Source organism: Lepidochelys olivacea, assembly GCF_965140295.1.
Source record: "Lepidochelys olivacea isolate rLepOli2 genome assembly, chromosome: 1".
NCBI classification, from domain to species: Eukaryota; Metazoa; Chordata; order Testudines; family Cheloniidae; genus Lepidochelys; species Lepidochelys olivacea.
The window spans coordinates 309,731-329,766 of record NC_140411.1 but is presented as its reverse complement, the minus strand read 5'-3'; the positions used below and the strand labels follow the sequence as shown (position 1 = coordinate 329,766).

The 20,036-nt window shown below is 66.3% G+C and overlaps 2 protein-coding genes across 6 annotated transcripts; one reads left to right on the top strand and one right to left on the bottom strand.

The window, feature by feature from the left end:
• Window positions 1-74: 74 nt before the first annotated feature.
• RRP8 (ribosomal RNA processing 8) lies at window positions 75-7,176 on the bottom strand. 2 transcript variants are annotated; one of them, XM_084625212.1, is made up of 9 exons: window positions 7,052-7,176; window positions 5,145-5,292; window positions 4,645-4,936; window positions 3,738-4,170; window positions 3,468-3,597; window positions 3,227-3,333; window positions 2,048-2,173; window positions 1,040-1,136; window positions 75-609 (listed from the first exon to the last, which is right to left on the bottom strand). In XM_084625212.1, the coding sequence occupies exons 2-9, from the start codon at window positions 5,241-5,243 to the stop codon at window positions 496-498; spliced, it is 1,398 nt and encodes a 465-aa protein (XP_084481338.1). In that variant the 5' UTR covers window positions 5,244-5,292; window positions 7,052-7,176; the 3' UTR covers window positions 75-495. The 2 variants fall into 2 exon arrangements, with proteins under 2 accessions (XP_084481338.1, XP_084481339.1); XM_084625213.1 differs by lacking the exon at window positions 7,052-7,176 and having other exon boundaries at window positions 5,053-5,152.
• Window positions 7,177-7,874: 698 nt separating this feature from the next.
• ILK (integrin linked kinase) lies at window positions 7,875-19,722 on the top strand. Of its 4 annotated transcripts, none has more exons than XM_084645843.1 (13): window positions 7,875-8,003; window positions 11,269-11,365; window positions 13,471-13,636; window positions 14,033-14,128; window positions 14,250-14,346; window positions 16,152-16,235; window positions 16,519-16,604; window positions 17,264-17,373; window positions 17,444-17,571; window positions 18,287-18,408; window positions 18,481-18,580; window positions 18,704-18,834; window positions 19,001-19,722. In XM_084645843.1, the coding sequence occupies exons 2-13, from the start codon at window positions 11,277-11,279 to the stop codon at window positions 19,148-19,150; spliced, it is 1,359 nt and encodes a 452-aa protein (XP_084501969.1). In that variant the 5' UTR covers window positions 7,875-8,003; window positions 11,269-11,276; the 3' UTR covers window positions 19,151-19,722. The 4 variants fall into 4 exon arrangements, with proteins under 4 accessions (XP_084501969.1, XP_084501968.1, XP_084501970.1 ...); XM_084645842.1 differs by having other exon boundaries at window positions 7,889-8,033; XM_084645844.1 differs by lacking the exon at window positions 7,875-8,003 and adding an exon at window positions 9,962-10,191.
• Window positions 19,723-20,036: the final 314 nt, after the last annotated feature.

Here is a 20,036-nt window from a genome sequence, read left to right as displayed (position 1 = left end):
AGGTGGGGGCCCCAGGGCAGGGCGCAGGGGTGGGATCCAGGCGCAGGGGCCCCAGGGCGGGGCGAGGTGCCGGGCGAGGTGGGGGCCCCAGGGCAGGGCGGGATCCAGGCGCAGGGGCCCCAGGGCGGGGCGAGGTGCCGGGCGAGGTGGGGGCCCCAGGGCAGGGCGCAGGGGTGGGATCCAGGCGCAGGGGCCCCAGGGCGGGGCGAGGTGCCGGGCGAGGTGGGGGCCCCAGGGCAGGGCGCAGGGGTGGGATCCAGGCGCAGGGGCCCCAGGGCGGGGCGAGGTGCCGGGCGAGGTGGGGGCCCCAGGGCAGGGCGCAGGGGTGGGATCCAGGCGCAGGGGCCCCAGGGCCGGGCGAGGTGGGGGCTCCAGGGCAGGCCAGTATTCAGGCACAGGCACCCCACCCTGCCCCGGGGCCCGGTGCAGGGGTGGGGGCTCCAGGGCAGGCCGGGCGCGGTGCAGGCCCCAGGCAGACACCAGCTGAGGGGCCCTTCAGCGCTTCTTGTAGAGGCAGGGTCTCAGCGCCAGGCCAGGCAGGCTCCCCCCAGCCCGGGGCTGCCCCGTCTTGGAGAAATCAAACATATAGAAAAACGGATTGCCCAGGTCCTGCAAGGGGAGAAACAGCTGATGGGCGCTAGGCCAGCCCCGCACATCCCTCCAGGACACCTCCCTGCCCTCTGCCCACTGGCTCCTGCCACTGCCGAACACCTCCCTGCTGCACCCCCACAACCCATCTTATCCCTCCCCACACCTGCTCCTCACCAGCCCCCAACCTCCCCCTGCATCTACCACCCACCTCCCTGCTGCACCCCCGCCACAACCTCCCCCTCCCCGGCACCTGCCACCAAAGCCCAGCCCTGCCAGTGGGCCTCCTAGCCAGACACAGGCCAAGAGCAACTCAGCGAGCTTCCCTGCCCTACCTTGTCCTAGGGGCAGGGGGCAGCAACAGCTCAGGGGCAGAGGCAGGCCCCACCCTGCCCTGCTGGACCCTGGGGCAAGTCCTGCTCACATCACGCAGAGAGGGGGTAGGACTCACCTTGGAGACAATCTGAAAGCCCAGCTGAGTCACGGCGCTCACAAAGGCCCGGATGTCTCCGAAGCGGCTGGCAACCTCTGCCACCTTCAGCGTGCCCCTGGGGAGATGCCAGGTGAGGGGAGAGGGCTGGTTCCTTGAGCCACTGCCCGTATCCCCCACAACTCCTGCTCTGTGCAGCAATCCTCCACCCCTCTGCCAGTGCCCATATCCCTGTGACGAAGTGGGACTGTTCTTAATATCTCCTCTGAATACTGTAGGGGTGCCTCAGTTTCCCCTAGGCATTTCTTAAGTCTCTAGGGGGTGGGATAAGGGGGTGTGATTGTTGCAGAGTAAAGGGCCAGGGTACATAAATGGCCGACACTCTGTCTTCCTGGCAACTGATGCCCTGGGCCCTTCCCCCCTGCAAGGTGAGAGCTAAAGGGTTGGAGAACAAAGGAATCAGGAGACCTCCTGGCCTGGGAAAGGGACAACGCCCAGAAGAGGGGGGTCAGGAGGGAGTTTCAGTTTGGGGCTGGCTGGAGACATGGAGTGAAGGGCAGACGGGGTTGTCTGGCTCACTGCCCCCCAAAATGGACCTGGCTGAGGGGTCCTGTTCTCTGTACCTACAAGCTCTGTATTAGACCATGTTCCTGTCGTCTAATAAACCTCTGTTTTCCTGGCTAGCTGAGAGTCACATCTGACTGTGGAGTTGGGGGGCAGGACCCTCTGGCTTCCCCAGGACCCCACCTGGGTGGACTCGGTGTGGGAAGCGCCCGGAGGGGCAGAGGAGGCTGAATGCTCCGAGGTCAGACCCAGGAAGGTGGAAGCTGTGTGAGCTGGGTGTCCTGCAGACAGGCTGCTCAGAGAGAGGAGACTCCCCCAGAGTTCTGCCTGGCTTTGTAGGGAGCCATTCCAGAGCATCGCCCGGGGACTCCGTGACAATCCCCCACAGCTACTGCTCTGTGCAGCTCCCCTCCACCCCTTTAACCTCCCAGTTAGCAGTCCCTCTACCCCCACACCCACACTCACCCATCTTTGCGATTTCCCCACCACGGCTTCTGCTTTATCCTGCTCTCCTTTGCTCTCTGAGTGGCCACAGCTACTGTGCTGCTGGCAGACCAGATGCCCGTTGATCCCCAGATCCCAGTGTCTGCCCTGGGCACGGGCAGAGACAGAGCTGGAATCGGGGTGGCTCAGCCGTGTGTTAATATGGGAGTTGCTGGCTGCATTGTACTGTCTGTGCTGTGTGTCGGACTGTAATACTCGAGCCCATGTGACTGTCGAGTCTCCGTACAGGTGGGGACCAGCTGCTGCTCCATCCTAAACCCTTCCCCCCCAAAGAGCAGCCCTCCGATCCCAAATGGGCTCTGGGGGATCCTACAGCTGGAAACTCCCCACATCTGGGCTCAGAAAGCAGCAACAAGAGGACTCCTGCTGCTGTGAAGAGTGGACTCCTCTCAACAGCTGAGTTTGCCCCCTCTGAGCACACCACAGGAGGAGGGTAAAATTCCCAAACTAACCAAACTACCTAGCTCACTGCTGCTTGGACGGGGGTGGGGGGGCAGAGGCGGAGGTGGGCGCACGGGGGTGACTCGGCATGAGCAGGGATCCCCAGCTGCTTAGCCCGGGTTAGTCCTAAGGACAAAGGGAGCTTGCTGGGTACGGAGCCTGCAGTAGCTTTAAAAAACAAAGACTGCAACGCTTTCCTGTGCCTGGCTGGCTGCTCTAACCTGGGGAATCTCTCTCCCATTGACATCTGAAGAGTCTATCCCAGGACTGGCTACATGAAACCCAAAGAGCAGCTGACCTGGGCTAGGTGATGGGCCCTTTGAGTGGAAGAGTAGCCCAAGTGTGGCTGCGTGCGGGGAGCTGTGGCTGTTGGTCCTGGGAGGTTAGAGACACAAGGCCTCAAGAACTTTTATTGGACCCACTTTGGTTGGTGTGGGATACCAGCTTTCAAGCCGCACAGAGCCCGCCCGGGGGGGGGGAGGGGGAGTTCCCCCAGCATCCCAGCAACACTCTGTCCCCCTTGGCACCCTGCTGTGATTCGGGAGGCCAGGCCCATCAGTCAGAGATGTGCTCTCCGGGGTTTGTGCCCTGGTGCCTCACGGCCCACCCCCATGCTCCAGCTTTATGCCTCCACCCCTCAGCGTTGTGCTGCCACGCAGCCCCTCCAGGGCCTCCCAGGTTATCCCAGGCCCCCGTTACCCTGGCCTCAGCACCCGGTTGGCCTCTTCCAGGATCTCCTGCAGATTGGTGCCCATCAACGCCAGGCAGAACACGGTGACATCCACAGACTCATCTGCCAGCGGCACCTGCAAGGCCAGCCAGCAGCATGAGCCCCGGGGGCGAATGTGACAGAGGGAGACACCCCCCCTCCCCCACGCATACCTGTACCTGCTCCCTGCAGGCCCACGCCCAACCTCTGGTACCCCCCCACCTCCCCTACCTTGGCCATGTCACACACAGTGACACGTGGGCTCAGCGCCACCAGGTCGAAGGAATGAACCTTGTTCCTGACACTGGTCGCAATCTTGCAGTCGCCACAGCCAAAATCTGCCACCACCAGCGAGGCCGGCCTGAGGGGGAAGCAGAGAGTCAGTGCCAGGCCATGGACCCCCCCACCCTGGCCACAGGGTCCCCACCAGGGCTCAGCCATGCCCGACCCCTGCGCAGGGCCGAGGTCCCCCTGCAGCACCCACCCGGCCCCTGCACTCACCGACCCCGCAGGTACTGGATAATGCGGTGAACCGGATTCTCAGGCCAGCGCCCCACTTGCCGGGCAAAGCCGCGGTGATAGATGGCAAAGGCAGCAGGGTCGCGCTGGAAGAGCTGGGCTGCCTCCTGGCTGCTGGAGGTGTAGAGCTGCTCGTTGATGTAGCGGAAACGGGCTGACTGGAGCCGCTCCTCCATCCGGGCCCGCAGCACCCCCGAGAGCTCAGACGCGGGCAGTGCCGAGGTCCCCTGCCCCACATCCTGCCCCGCACCCGCTTTGAACTTGTTCTTCTGTCGCCTTTTATTCTTCTGTTTGTTCCTCCACTGCTTCCTGGTCAGCAATGGAACCGGCCTGCCAGCGGCTGCGCCCAGCTCCCGGCTCGGCTGCTCTTTGCTGGGTGCAGGCGCGCTGTCCCCAGGGGCCTCTGCTGCAGAATCTAGGGGAAGAGACAGGGCAGGCTGACGCTTAACTGCTGCATTGGCCCAGCGGCCCCCACACCACTTAGCTCTGGCGAGGACGCTCCAAGGCCGACAGGAGAGTTGGCGCACTCAGCCTGCCTGCCGGAGGTGGCTACACAGGTCCCACTCCCCGAGCGACGTAGCAACACCGGGATGGGCCTGGAAGCCTGGCTTCAGGGTGAGGCACCCACTCAGTGCGCACAGCTCAAGGGATTCAGGGTACAGCCCATCCAGCCCCTCTGCTACAGGGCTTGCTTGCTCCACGCAGCCCTGCCCACAAAGCCCAGGTGCAGTGCCAGCTGCTCCCAGCCGGACCCCCCAGCTCGGTCCCCCCTCCTGAGACGTGGCCCCAGGCGGGTGCATCTCCCTGCAGGAAGATCCCAAGACTCGACTTGGCTCCCCCCACTCTGGAGTCCCCCTGGGAGGGGGAGCTCTACAGGTCCGCTCCATACCTTTCCTCCGTCTCCTGCCAGCGGGGCCTGCCTCCGGTCCTGGGTGGGGAGCGCCGGAGCCGCTTGGAGCCCCTGGGGCGACACCGGGGGAGGAGGCAGCTCTGGGTTTCAGGCCCTGTCTCTGTTTCCTGGGCTGTTTCCTCCCTGCCCGGCCCACAGAGTCAGACTCAGATTCGCTGTCCCCAGACAGGGGCCCAGGGCTCTGAGGAGGGTCCGTGCAGCTCGAGGCCTCTAGGCGCTGCAGGGTCGCGAGGAGCCGTCTGCGCTGCTTCTGCAAGGAGCCTCTAGGAGCCTGGAGACAGCAGGGCATCAGTGCTGCCCCCAGAGCTAAGGGGGCCCAAGGGGTCTGCGCTGCTCCCACCCCACCTGAGGCAAAAGGCATCCCTCTCGCCCGCCCATGGAGCTTACCCCCTCCTCAGCTCCTGCCCCCATCCTGATCCGTGCCACCCGCCAGATGAGTCCACATCTCTGTAAAGATGGGGCGGGGGGGGGGGGCTCACCAGGGTGCAGTGCTGGGCAGGGCGGTGCCGAGGGCGCAGGAGAGCCTGGCTGAGAGCCTCCCCGCCATCCTCCTTGTTCCACCCCCCTTCGTCAAACATGGTGCAGCTGCCAGGAACCTGGCTGTCTCCCCAGGCGGCTCCCACTGGCCTAGAACAGAAGAACAGTGGTGAGGCCTCCAAGCTGTGTTTCCCTGGAGAGTCAGGGCCAATGGCTCCCGTATTTCCCCCGGGCGCCCCAGCAGCTGCATTTCGTGGGCAATACCCACATCTCCCCCTCCTGCGCAGGCTGCCCGGTCCCTGCGATTCCCAGCAACAGGGTGCTGGGCACAGAGTGACTGTCGGCAGTGAGGGGGGACCCCAGCTCTTTCCTTCGTAGGGCACCACATGACACTCCAAGAATCTACGTGCTCTGGCAGGAGCCGCCTTTCACCCCCCGCCAAGGGTCTCCTCTGTGGTCACAAATTCAGGCTGGCTTCGGCTCAGAACAGCCACTCAGCCTATAGGCCTCAGGAGCCCAGGCCTTCAACTGTACCCAAAGGATCGGGGCCCTCTCTGGACCAGAACCAGCCCATCGGGCAGATCAGGAAAAAGACTGGAGCCCGTTTAAAACAAGGCAATTTATCCACAAACTCTTTGTCAGTCAGTCAGTGGAGAACCCAGTTTAAACTACACCCTGGGCACAAACTGGATTTGGAGTTGGCGTCAAAGGGCTGATAACGAGGTTGCTCAGCGCTGTGAAAAATCCACTCCCCAGAGCAAGCTGACAGCGCCCTGGGGACGGGATTCACCACAGCCAGGGGAGAACTCCCTGCCCGCACTGTAAGTGTTGACATATCCACATACACAGCCACATTTTAAAAATAATGGACCCCAAAGGGGGTAAAACTATTTATTAAGCTTTCTCCAGGATATTGCACCAACATCTGACACAATCCCCCAAAAGCCTCACACCCTGGAACCAGGGAGCATTACACTGGTTCCCTCAGTCCCGACCCACAGCCCCTGCCCCCACAGCCCTGCCCCCCCCCAGCTCTGCCAGTGCCTCTCACTCCCGACCCGCAGCCCCTACCCCCCAGCCCCGCCGGTGCCCCTCACTTCCGACCCGCAGCCCCTGCCCCCCCACAGCCCTGCCAGTGCCCCTCACTCCCGACCCGCAGCCCCCTGCCCCCCCCCAGCCCTGCCGGTGCCCCTCACTCCCGACCCGCAGCCCCCTGCCCCCTCAGCCCTGCCGGCGCCCCTCACTCCCGACCCGCAGCCCCCTGCCCCCCCAGCCCTGCCGGCGCCCCTCACTCCCGACCCGCAGCCCCCTGCCCCCCAGCCCTGCCGGCGCCCCTCACTCCCGACCCGCAGCCCCCTGCCCCCTCAGCCCTGCCGGCGCCCCTCACTCCCGACCCGCAGCCCCCTGCCCCCCCAGCCCTGCCGGCGCCCCTCACTCCCGACCCGCAGCCCCCTGCCCCCCCAGCCCTGCCGGTGCCCCTCACTCCCGACCCGCAGCCCCCTGCCCCCCCAGCCCTGCCGGCGCCCCTCACTCCCGACCCGCAGCCCCCTGCCCCCCCCCAGCCCTGCCGGTGCCCCTCACTCCCGACCCGCAGCCCCCTGCCCCCCCACAGCCCTGCCGGCGCCCCTCACTCCCGACCCGCAGCCCCCTGCCCCCCCACAGCCCTGCCGGCGCCCCTCACTCCCGACCCGCAGCCCCCTGCCCCCCCACAGCCCTGCCGGTGCCCCTCACTCCCGACCCGCAGCCCCCTGCCCCCCCACAGCCCTGCCGGTGCCCCTCACTCCCGACCCGCAGCCCCCTGCCCCCCCACAGCCCTGCCGGCGCCCCTCACTCCCGACCCGCAGCCCCCTGCCCCCCCACAGCCCTGCCGGTGCCCCTCACTCCCGACCCGCAGTCCCCGGCTCCCGACCTGCTCCGAGTGACCCTCACGTGGCCGCTCTCGGCGGCTCCCACAGCCCCATAGAGCCGTGGAAACACGCGGCTAGAGCGGCCCCCCGCAGCCAGAAAGCCGGAAGTCCTGAGCTGGGGGCGGGACGGAGCCGGCTCCTCCCCGCTGGGCAGGGAGGGGTTCTGTAGGGGGCGGGACCTGGGGCCGGCGGGGGGGCGGGATCGGGGCCGGGGAGGGGCCGGCGGGGTGGGGCGGGACCTGGGACCGGGAGGGGCCGCCGGGGGGCGGGATTGGGGCCGGGGAGGGGGTGGGAGCTGGGGCCGGGGAGGGGCCTGCGGCGGGGTCGGAACCTGGGGCCGGCGGGGGGGCGGGACCTGAGGCCGGGGAGGGGCTGGCGGGGAGCGGGATCGGGGGCGGGAGCTGGGGCCAGGGAGGGGCCGGCGGGGAGAGGGATCGGGGCCGGGGAGGGGCCGGCGGGGGGGCGGGATCGGGGCCGGGGAGGGGGCGGGAGCTGGGGCCAGGGAGGGGCCGGCGGGGAGCGGGATCGGGGCCGGGGAGGGGCCGGCGGGGGGGCGGGATCGGGGCTGGGCAGTAGCCGGCGGGGGGTCGGAACCTGGGGCCGGGGAGGGGGTGGGACCTGAGGCCGGGGAGGGGCCGGCGGGAGCGGGATCGGGGCCGGGGAGGGGCCGGCGGGAGCGGGAGCGGGGCCAGGGAGGGGCCGGCGGGGGGCGGAACCTGGGCCGGCGGGGATCGGGGCCGGGGAGGGGCCGGCGGGGATCGGGGCCGGGGAGGGGCCGGCGGGGGGCGGGACCTGGGCCGGCCCCTTGCGGTCTCTCCCTGCAAATCCCAGAGCCGCCGCTAGGGGCCGCTACGCTCGGGCCGCTTCCGCGGGCGGGGCCGGGGCCGGGGCCCGTCGCTTCCCCGAGTCGGACTCGGAGCCGCCTGGAGCGCAGTGGCCGGGAGCGGGGCGGGCGTATGTTGGAGGGTGTATCCGTGGAGCCGGGCGAGTAGCGGGGGGGGTGTATCCGTGGGGCCGGGCGAGTAGCGGCGGGGGGGGGAGGGTGTATCCGTGGGGCCGGGCGAGTAGCGGGGGGGGGTGTATCCGTGGGGCCGGGCGAGTAGCGGCGGGGGGGGGAGGGTGTATCCGTGGGGCCGGGCGAGTAGCGGCGGGGGGGGAGGGTGTATCCGTGGGGCCGGGCGAGTAGCGGTGGGGGGAGGGTGTATCCGTGGGGCCGGGCGAGTAGCGGGGGGGGGAGGGTGTATCCGTGGGGCCGGGCGAGTAGCGGCGGGGGGGGAGGGTGTATCCGTGGGGCCGGGCGAGTAGCGGGGGGGGGGGAGGATGTATCCGTGGGGCCGGGCGAGTAGCGGGGGGGGGTGTATCCGTGGGGCCGGGCGAGTAGCGGCGGGGGGGGAGGGTGTATCCGTGGGGCCGGGCGATTAGCGGGGGGGGGGGGAGGATGTATCCGTGGGGCCGGGCGAGTAGCGGCGGGGGGTGTATCCGTGGGGCCGGGCGAGTAGCGGGGGGGGGTGTATCCGTGGGGCCGGGCGAGTAGCGGCGGGGGGGGGGAGGATGTATCCGTGGGGCCGGGCGAGTAGCGGGGGGGGGAGGGTGTATCCGTGGGGCCGGGCGAGTAGCGGGGGGGGGAGGGTGTATCCGTGGGGCCGGGCGAGTAGCGGGGGGGGAGGGTGTATCCGTGGGGCCGGGCGAGTAGCGGCGGGGGGGGAGGGTGTATCCGTGGGGCCGGGCGAGTAGCGGCGGGGGGGGGAGGGTGTATCCGTGGGGCCGGGCGAGTAGCGGCGGGGGGGGGAGGGTGTATCCGTGGGGCCGGGCGAGTAGCGGCGGGGGGGGGGAGGGTGTATCCGTGGGGCCGGGCGAGTAGCGGCGGGGGGGGGAGGGTGTATCCGTGGGGCCGGGCGAGTAGCGGCGGGGGGGGAGGGTGTATCCGTGGGGCCGGGCGAGTAGCGGCGGGGGGGGAGGGTGTATCCGTGGGGCCGGGCGAGTAGCGCCGGGGGGGGGGAGGGTGTATCCGTGGGGCCGGGCGAGTAGCGGCGGGGGGGGGGAGGGTGTATCCGTGGGGCCGGGCGAGTAGCGGCGGGGGTGGGGGGAGCGTGTATCCGTGGGGCCGGGCGAGTAGCGGCGGGGGTGGGGGGGAGCGTGTATCCGTGGGGCTGGGCGAGTAGCGGCGGGGGTGGGGGGGAGCGTGTATCCGTGGGGCTGGGCGAGTAGCGGCGGGGGTGGGGGGGAGGGTGTATCCGTGGGGCTGGGCGAGTAGCGGCGGGGGTGGGGGGGAGGGTGTATCCGTGGGCTGATGCTGCCCCCAGGCAGGCTGGGCCATTTTGAGTTTGCGGGGGGCGGTCAACGAGTCCCTGCCCCATGGATGCAGTGCTGGGAGGAGAGTGGGGGGACATGGGGTGAGCTGGGGGGGTCAAGGGGTGAAAGGGGGGTATGGCAGGGAAGAGGGGGGCCGAGGGCAGCTTGGGGCCCTACAGTGGCGCTGGTACACGGAGAGATGGGTTGAGGGGGTTGAGATGGGGGAGTGAGGCCAAGCGGGCCCAGGGCAGAGGGGGGCGTGTGGCGGAGGGGGTCCACGCGAGTGGGGGGTAGGTGGCAGAGCGTGCCCGGGGAAGCTGGGGGCGTGTGGCAGAGGGGAAGTGGGGGGCGCGTGGTGGAGCAGGCCTGGAAAGGGGGGGAGTGCGGCCAAGTGGGCCTGCGGGGGGGGTGGCAGAGAGGGTGGGGGGAGCTGGAGACGCACGCAAGAAGGGGAGCCAGCGACATATGGCGGAGCGGAGAGCTTGGGGTGGGGGGCCCATGGCGGAGAGGGCCCAGCAGAGCAGGGGGCGCGTGGCGGAAGGCGAGGGGGGGTGCGCAGCGGAGCGGGCCTGGGAAAGTGAGGGGCGCAGCCGAGCGAGCCCACGGGTAGCAAGTGGCAGGTGCATGGTTGAGTGGGCACAGACAGGAGAGTGGGGGGGCACAGGGTGAGCTGGGGGCGCATGACCAAACAGCCAGGGTCAGGGGATGAGGCACAGATGGGGCAGGCAGGCTGCAGATCAACAGTGATGGGGCAGGGTGACTGGGTGGGGCTCCAGGCTGTTTATCACGCCCAGGGGATCAGTGACCCAGCACCCCCTGCTCCCCTCTCTCTGGTTCCTGTCCCTGTGGGGTATGTGCTCTGTGGGGACAATAAGGCCCCTGGATTCCCCTCTGTCCCCGGCACTCCCTGTGTGTCTGCATTAGAAGCTGCGCCCAGGAGAGGAAAGCAGAGCATCTGTTAGCATTTATTGTGGGGTGCCCCCTTGCTGGGGCCAGCCCCAGTCACCCCAGCACCGTGCTGGGCCCTGGGGCCAGCAGTGAGTGCAAGAGCAGAGTGCCGTGCCCCGCACCACTCCCTGCACCCCACGGTTTTAGCTACAGAAGCGCTTTGCTCGCTGACCGTGTCCCTGGCAGGGCGGGGTGCCCATCTGCCCTGAAGGCAAGGAGGAGCATGGTCAAGCAATGAAAAGCTGGGTGCCAGGACTCCTAGGTTCCCTCCCCAGCTCTGGGAGGGCACTGGGGGCTGGATGGGGATCAGGACTCCTGGGTTCTACACTCACTGTGTCCCAGTGCCAGCCACTTGCCCTGTGGCCTTGCCAGGCCTCTTGTGGTTTTGCTGGGAAGGGGGATGGCCACCACAGCAGGAAGTGTCCCCCACACTCTCCCGCCCCCAAGGCCTCACACTTCCTCCCCGGTGGCTGCGAGTGGCTGGCTCTGTGCAGAGATAAGCCTGTGGAAGGGAAGCTGCTCACAGTGGGGCTGAGCACAGCCACTCGTGACACCCGTGTCAGCCAGGAACTTCCCCTCCTCCCTTGCCAGCCGTTGCACAGAACCTCCCTGGTCCTGCTCCGCTGCACTGAACCAGCGTGAGGCAGAGGAGGGGGCTGCTGGGCCCCCAGCCCCTCACTGGCAGCAACACAAGGGAGGGAGTTGGCTCCTGGGAGAGCCCCAGTGTTCAGGGTTGCACAGAGCCAGAGGATGGGCTGGGGGGGGCTGGTCCTGCAGAGGTGGGAATGGGGTTGGAGCCTGCAGGATGGGCCGTGAGTCTGGCGGTGCCTGGGGCAGTGCGGGAGGAAGGGGGTCGGAGCCCAGGGGATGGGCTGCAGGGCCAGGCCTGGTGGGGGGGCAGCAAATGGGCTCAGAGTCCCTGGGATGGTCCGTGGGGCCCAGCCCCCATCTCTGCTGACGGGACCCCTCTCCCTTGCAGGAGCCGGGATGGACGACATCTTCACGCAGTGCCGGGAGGGCAACGCCGTGGCCGTGCGCCTCTGGCTGGACAACACTGAGAACGACCTGAACCAGGGGTGACTGGGGCGGGCGTGGGCACCCTGCACGGGGGGGCACCCTGCCGGGGAGGGGGCTCAGCTGGGCTACCTGGGGCTGTAAGTGACGCAGCGGCTCGGCTGCCTGCGCCCCACCAGCAGCCTGCGGGAAGGGAGGAATTCAGCGCTCCGCCGGAGCAGGAAGTTACGACATCGCTAAGGCACGGGCTAGCAGCTGGCTTCTGGCCCCCAGGCATGGGCAGCGCCATTTCTCTGGCCCTGGGGGGCCCTTAGGGGGCTGGGGCCCGAGGGAATCGGCTGTTCTCTTTGTGCCCAAGCCGGAGCGATGGCTCCTGGGCCAGGCAGTAGGCGCAGTGGTCTCCCCTCCTGTGTCCCTGCCTGGTAGCGTTGCTCGCCCCGGGAGCCCAGCCTGGGCCGTTTAGCGTGCAGCTAGTGAGCTGCTGGTGTTGCAAATCCTGCAGGGAAGCGTCTCAGGTCCGTCTGATCCATCTCTGCCCCTGAGCCAGCCCTACCCCATCATCAGAGCTCTGCCTGACCCTGCACACAGGGGCTGCCCCCACCGCATCCATCCCACTGCCCCCAGCCTCCCTACACCCAGGGCTCAGCCCCTCAGGAGCCACTGCTGAGCCAAGTGGGGCAGGTTTTGTTCTGTTGCTCTGTCCCGGGACTCGGTCCCCTTGGAGGGAAGAGCCCAGGGCTGGCTGCTGGGGAGGGGGCGTGCTGGCAGGACAGATGCCCCAGCAGGGAGGGGCCCAGGGCTGGCATCTGGGGGGGCGCTGGCAGGACAGGTGCCGCAGCAGGGAGGGGCCCAGGGCTGGAAGCTGGGGCGGGGGGTCTGGCAGGACAGGTGCCGCAGCAGGGAGGGGCCCAGGGCTGAGTGAAGGGGCCTGGGGACAAACACTAGTTCCCCATATGCTCCCTCGTGCAGCTCCACTTTGGCTTGTGCTCCGCCCCGGGAGGGTTGGGAGAGTCCCCAGCCAGGCACTGGGTCGGTCGCTCCCTGGCAGATGCCAGCCCCAGGGGCTCCTGAGGGGCTGTGGCGGGTCGGGCAGGGAGCTGCATACCCTGGGTCTGTTCTGTCCCCCATGCTCCCACCCCTTGGGCTTAGCTGTCACTGTGTTTGGAGGGAACACGGGGGTGGGGGGCAGGGCCCTGGGGTCGGTTCTAGTCTGGGCACACGGGCGGCAGGTGTATCGGGGCAGGGCCCTGAGCAGGGGCTGGCTTAGGGTGGGGAATGGGGAGCTGCAGGGGAGGTTGTGGAGTGTGGACGGGTCACCAGTGCTGTGTCCCCGGGGGGCAGGCACTCTCTCAGATAGCCAGGTGGGGGAGCCCGCAGAGCTGTGGGCAGGACAGCGTGGGGCTCCCTGGGGCTGTGGGGCTGGATTGGGTGGAGGGGGGAGCTCCGTGGGGCTGGACTGGGTGGAGGGTGGGGGGGCTCCCTAAGGCTATGGAGCTGGACATGTTGGGGGAGGCTCCCCCGGGGCTGTGGGGCTGGACTGGTTGGGGAGGGGCTCCCTGGAGCTGGGTGGGGTGGAGAGGGGGAACTCTCTGGGGCTGGACTGGTGGGGGGCCTTCCTGGGGCTGTGGGACCGGGCTGGGTGGAGGGCGCACTCCACGGGGCTGAGCTGGGCGGGGGCTGAGCCAGGCAGGAGAGCTCCCCCCCCACCAGAATGGAATCTCCTTTTAAGGTCTGGCCTCTCTCAGCCTCCCTTACTGGCAGGGGGGTGGGGGGATTCCAGGCCGACTCAGCCGGGAGCAACTGGGACAGGGACAGGGCCGCCGGATCCCCCTGTGCTTGGGGGTCGAGAGAGGACTGGAGACAGCCCCCCCAGACCCCTCACTTCCCACAGCCCATTGCCAGGGCTTGGGGTTCCCCAAACTCAGCCTGATTCCCCCCATACTGCCTTGTTACCCCTCCCGTCCTCCTTGATCTGTGACCCCTCCCTCTCTGGTTGCTCCCTGCCACCCAGCCCCACAGGCATGGGGCTCAGGCCAGCTGGCTCCCTGCTCCCAGCACCCATGCGTGCATGCGCCTTGGGGGTCCCTGAACCAGCCCGGGCAGGGGAGGGGCTGCTGGAGCATGGTGTTGGCCCTGTCCCCCCAGAACTCACCCCCTCTCTCTCCAGGGACGACCACGGGTTCAGCCCCCTGCACTGGGCCTGCCGTGAGGGCCGCTCCACCGTGGTGGACATGCTCATCATGCGGGGCGCCCGCATCAACGTCATGAACCGCGGCGACGACACCCCGCTGCATCTGGCAGCCAGCCATGGGCACCGGGACATTGTGCAGAAGGTAGGGGGTGGTGCTGCCCCCTGCTGAGTCCCACGCTGAGCCCCCCAGCCACCCCTTGTCCCTGTGTGGGGGCTTCCCCTGCCAAGCCCCTCAGCCAGCCCCCCGCCCCTATGCTGGGGCTCCCCACAGCGAGCACCCCCTATGGGGATAGTTCCCCGCCCCCACCCTGGTGCCCTGCCCCCTCCCTGCAGCACCCCCTACTGGGAGCATCCACTTTACACTCAGCCCCTGTTTCTCCCCCCTCCTCCCTGTGCCCCTGCTGGCAGCCCCCTCCCCCCAGCCAGTCCCCTGCCCTTTCCCCCAGCGTGGAGAGGCTGGAGCTGGGGTGTCTAGAGGTGGGGGGGAGCGTGTCCCCGAAGTTCCCCCCAGCTGAGGCTGCTGTCTCTTCCCTCCCAGCTGATCCAGTTCAAGGCAGACATCAACGCAGTAAACGAGCATGGGAACACGCCGCTGCACTACGCCTGCTTCTGGGGGCATGACCAGGTGGCCGAGGTGAGCAGGGCCCCATGGGTGGTGGCAGGGTGGCATGGGGGGACTGGGCAGGGGGGCAGAAGATAGGGGTTGGTGGGAGTGGGGGCTGGGCACTAAGTTCTCACCCTGTCCCTGCCCCCAGGACCTGGTGAGCAGCGGGGCCCTCGTCAGCATCTCCAACAAATATGGCGAGATGCCTGTGGATAAGGCCAAGGTACCACTGCGCGAACTGCTGAAAGGTAGGAGCTCCCCGCCCTGGCAACCACCCATCCCGCCCTGCACCCCCACCCCCTGGTGACCTCCCCATCCTGCCCTGCATCCCCTGTCTTGGTGACCCTCCATCCTGCTCTGTACCCCCACCCCTTCGTGACCCCCCAATCCTGCCCTGCACCCCCTGCCTTGGCAACCCCGCATTCCACCCTGCATGCCCACCCCCCCGTGACCCTCCCATCCTGCCCTGCACCCCACCTGCCCTGCACCCCCTGCCCCTGGTGACCCCCCATCCTGCCCTGCACCCCCTGCCTTGGCAACCCCGCATTCCACCCTGCATGCCCACCCCCCCGTGACCCTCCCATCCTGCCCTGCACCCCCTGCCCCTGGTGACCCCCCATCCTGCCCTGCACTCCTCACCCCTGCAACCCCCATCCTGCCCTGCACCCTCACCACCTGGTGACCACCCACCTTGCCCTGCACCTCCAACCTCTGCTCCAATGATCCCCACCCCCCAATCCCTTTGCCCCAACCACACCACCAAGTCACCCCCCCCAACTATCCTGTCTCCAACCTCCCCCCTCGTTCCTGATCCTGCCACCCCCCCACCCCCGTCTTGCCATGCTCCCCCAGCTCTGTTGCTACCCCAGGGCTCTGCTGTATTGCTCTCCAAGAGCATGGTCCGACCTGAGAACAGTACCCAGACTCAGGGCTTTGTTCTTCCTAGCAGATGCCAGTGCATCCATTCCAAAGTTGGAAGTTTGCTGATCAAAACCCAGAGAGAACAAGAAACCAAAACAAGCCAAACTGACCTTGTGTTTGTTTTGCATAATCAAACCCTGAGTCATTTTGGAGGCAGACTATGTGAGTTTTATTTTACCAGCCACCTGTCTTTGCGAGAAAGGAAGAGGTTAATTTTACTCTGTCCTGCTCTGCGAAGGGATCCACTTCTCCTGTTTGTTAGAAACAGACCCAGCGTGGAGAAGAAAGGATAGAAAAGGTGGGGGCATACAGCTTTCGCTGCGGTTCGTGGAACACTGGGCGGCTGTTAGATGCTTTGGGATGGCAGGTTAGAAGGGCCCACTAGGATTTGTTGGGTCTAACCCATCCCAGACAGCTGGCTCCAGCCTCCTTTGGAAACCTCCAGCCAAGGAGCTTCCATGACCTCCCAAGGCATCTATAAGACCAGTAGGACAATGGAACAGTGAGGAAGTGGCTCCTGACTACGACCCATGTAGCTCTGGACCCTGGCTCGTGCAAGGAATGTCGCTCAGCTGGATCATTTCTCCTCAGGCAGGGCAGGGCTGTCTCATCTCCCTGGGCTGATGTGTGCTGTACAGTTGATTTCAGGATCCAGTGAAAAGCAAGAAAGGGATGGGGGGCAGAAAGTAACACAAGGGTGGGAGACAGAACGGCTCTTACATGCCTCTGACAATCAAAGAGGTCCAGTGAGGGCTGGCCAGGGAGCAGGAATGAGCAGCTGAGAATTTTTTCATACCCCAGTGGAGACGGCAAAGGGCCAGCATAGTCCAGCTTATTATTTCGTCCACCAGTTAAACCCACCTCTGTGCGGCCGGACTTGACGTAGGGAGCTTCTTTCCCACGTTAAGGGCACCTCACGGCCCTTGAGCCATGTCAGCTTGGCCTCTGCCTGGCCCAGCGCAGACTGGGTGCTGCTCTGGCATCTGGTTTCACAGTCTGTAGGAAAACTGCTTGACCAATTTGCTGCAGTTAGTTCCCCAGCAGGCAAAAATTACCGGTCACAAGAGCCCTCAGGTTCAGTTCTGGCTGCTCCACCCCAGCCCCCTAGTGCTGAGTGTCTCCATCTCCCCAGAGCGTGCAGAGAAGCTGGGCCAGAACCTGACCAAGATCCCCTACAAGGACACCTTCTGGAAGGGCACCACCCGCACGCGGCCCCGTAAGGACCTGGGCCCTGGCTGGGATTGGGGAGGAACGTGTGGGTGTCTCCCAGGAGGCTGCTTGGGGCACCTCCAGTGGGTTTGCGTAGGGGGAGGAGGGCAAAGTCTCTCCATCAGGGAGGGAGCCTCAGGGTGGGGGAGACTGAATGTGGGCAGTTGATTCGTATTGTGGGGATCCCCCAGCTCCTCCCCCCCTCACTCTTCTTGGCACAGAGAATGGCAGGGGGAGGGCTGCATGCAGGGATCCCTGGGGTGTGACAGTGTCTCCCTTTCTCATGGCAGGAAACGGGACCCTGAACAAACTGGCAGGCATAGACTTCAAGCAGCTGAGCCTGGGTCACAAACTCAACGAGAACCAGTCAGGAGAGGTGGGCGGGAGCCTCTGCGGTGGGCCCCGGGGCGGGGCATAGGAGACTCTCCAGGCAGCCACAGCAGGGGGGCCTGGCCAGGGGGAGGGGGCCAGACCCACAGTGGGGATGCTCCCTGCGCAGGTCCCTGGTGCAGCATGGATGCTGTCGGGCCTGGGACCAGCCCTCAGCATCTCATTGCCCAACTCCCCTCGGGGCCATGGGGTAGGAGCCCCTCCCTGCCTCCCTCGGGGGTGGGAGAGGAGACTCCATTAACAAATGGGACATGGCCGCTGCCAGTGTGGGGGTGGGGCATGTAAGTACCTACCAGTCAGGCTGTGTCCCTGCCCCCTGGCTAACCCTGACCAGCCTTAGTCCCCAACTACCCCAGTCTGCTGTCCCCCAGCTCACCCCAGCCTCTGAGCCCACCCTTAGTCCCCCAGATAACCCCGTCCCCTGTTCCGTCCCTGCTCTCCCCCAGCTCTGCCCTGCCCTCCGGCTCCCCGCATCCCTGACTGATACCCCGGCTGACCCTGTCTCATCCCTTCTCTGTCCCTACCTCCCCCCATCCAGGCTCTTCCCTGGCTCTCCCCACCCTGCCCCCAGCTGACCCTGTCTGGTCTCTGCTCTGTCCCCAGCTCCACCCCACCCCCAGCTGACTCTGTTCTGTCCCCCTGCAGCTGTGGAAGGGGCGCTGGCAGGGCAATGACATCGTTATCAAAGTGATGAAAATTCGGGACTGGACAACGCGGAAAAGCCGAGACTTCAATGAGGAGCATCCCAAGCTCCGGTAGGTGCTGGGGAGCCTGGGGCTGGCAGGGGCGGGGAGCCCACTGTTCTCACATTCCTCTCTCTTCCAGGATCTTCTCACACCCCAATGTTCTGCCGGTGCTAGGGGCCTGCCAGTCGCCCCCTGCCCCCCACCCCATCATCATCACGCACTGGATGCCCTACGGCTCCCTCTACAATGTCTTACACGAGGGGACGAGTGAGTGTCAGGGCAGGGAACGCGGGGAGAGGAAGTGCTAATGAAAATCGCTACTGGGGGCAGGGGGACAACTTTGGTACTAGAACTGGCCCAGAATTCACCCCTGGGGCCTGTCCTACCTGGTCCTCAGTGCTGGGGGTGGGGGAAGAGTCGTAGCCCATGATACACTTGCCTTATCCAGGCCCAGCCTCCGGCGCCTCACCCTGTGTTCTACACACACAGCACAGACATGCCCCCAGGGCCGTCCTTAGCCATACGCAAAGTATGCAGCTGTGTAGGGCACCAGGAAATTTGGGGCACCACATTTCCTGGTGCCCTGCGCAGCAGCATGCTGCTCCAGCCCCCGCCCCTGCTCCGCCCCCCACTCATAACTCTGCAGTAGGACAGGGCCTGCACTCACTGGCAGTGGGAAGTACAGCAACCCGGCCCCAGCCGCACTGCCGGTGAGTGCTGAGGGGTGGTTCCCCCCATTCCCCAAACCAGCCCAGCCCCATGCCCCCACGGAGTCCAGGGGCCAACACCCCGCTCTCCCCTCACAGAGGTCTGCCAGCACCCCAGAATAGCTAGGGATGGCCCTGCATGCCCCCCTCCCATTCGCCACCTTCCCCAGCACCAGCCTCAGTCCTGTATCCGCTCCCCTTGTCCATCTGTCTGTCTGTCCATCGCCAGCCCCACATCCCACCCCCCAGCGCTGACGCTCACTGTCTCCCTGCAGACTTTGTGGTGGATCAGATGCAAGCAGTGAAGTTTGCTCTGGACATTGCCCGGGGCATGGCCTTCCTGCACACGCTGGAGCCCCTCATCCCACGCCACAATCTCAACAGCCGCAGCATCATGGTGAGTGCAGAGGGACGGGGCTCTTAGCACTTCGGGGGCCAGGCTGCTGGCTGACCACCTCTCTCCCCGCAGATTGACGAGGACATGACAGCGCGTATCAGCATGGCTGATGTGAAGTTCTCCTTCCAGTGCCCAGGCAGGATGTATGCCCCAGCCTGGGTGGCGCCTGAGGGTGAGTGCCAAGCACCTGTGGGGGTAGCAGGGGGCTGCTGTCTCCTTGTGCTGCCCCTTCCTGAGGTGCATGCTCCCGACCCCTCCCCCCATGCTCATCGCTCCCCCGCTGGCTCCCCTGCAGCACTGCAGAAGAAGCCCGAGGACATCAACCGGCGCTCGGCTGACATGTGGAGCTTTGCGGTGCTGCTGTGGGAGCTGGTGACGCGTGAGGTGCCCTTCGCAGACCTGTCCAACATGGAGATTGGCATGAAGGTGAGTGGGAAGGCAGGGCCCGGCCCTCCGACGTTTACTGGAAAGGCTGGGGTGTCTGACAGGCCCAGCTCCTCATGTCGCCCACGGGGAGTGGGTGGGAAGGATCCAGCAGGGGCTGTGGCCTTGGTGCATGCCTGTCCCCAGCTCTCATCCTGCTTGCCCCCAGGTGGCCCTGGAGGGGCTGCGCCCGACCATCCCGCCTGGCATCTCCCCCCACATCTGCAAGCTGATGAAGATCTGTATGAATGAGGACCCTGCGAAACGGCCCAAATTCGACATGATCGTCCCCATTCTGGAGAAGATGCAGGAGAAATAGGGGCCAGGCCCCCTGCTGCTTGCTGCTGCCCCCTCCAAGTGCCTTCAGGAGGTGCCCCGCCCTTCCCAGCAGGCGGTGCTGGTGCTTTCCCAGACCCCGCAAACCTGAGCCGGCCACAGACCCATGGTACGGATGGTGCTATCTCCCCTGGAGCTACCCTGCAAGCTTCCTGCTCCAGACACCAACCCTGAGGCTTCCAGGACCCACTGCACAGCAGCCACCTCCATCCTCCCCCACAGCTGTGGGTACAGGCTGGCCTTAAGGCCTGGCCTGAGCCAGCACCTGCTAAGGGGTGAGGGTGGCTTTTACTAGCCGCAGGGCTAGGGTCAGGCCTTGGAGCCACCCAGCACCTTATGCCTCTCCTTGCTCTCACGGGCCCAGAACAATGCCCCACCCCTCTTTATATTATATATAAATTACCCCTGTCCCCGTGGTCTCCCCCTAGGACAGGGCCTCACTTGTCTGCCTGCACCTAGTGCTGCTCTGGCTTTGTGCTTCACCTTTTTAAGTCATTTCCAGCCAGGCCACACAGAAGAGCTGCCAGCATCTGAAATAAACATTTGTTATGAAAACTGGCCCTGTGTCACTCACCTGGCGACAACACTGTTCCCAAAGAGAAGCTCTAGGAGTTCTTGGGGGAAGGGCTCAGGCCTGTTAGAGAGGGGGTCAGGCTAGTGATCACAATGGGCCTGTCTGGCCTTGACTAGGGGGACACATGACTAGGGAAGGATCACAGGCCAGGGAGCTCAGCAGGAGTTTTAAGGAGGAGCTGGGCTCTTGCCGCACCATGAACCTCGAGCACTGCTTACCCTTGTGGGCCATGGGAGCACCTAGCCATGCACACAGCTCGCACAACCCTTTCCCCACTACGGGGTGGGGCCAGCCC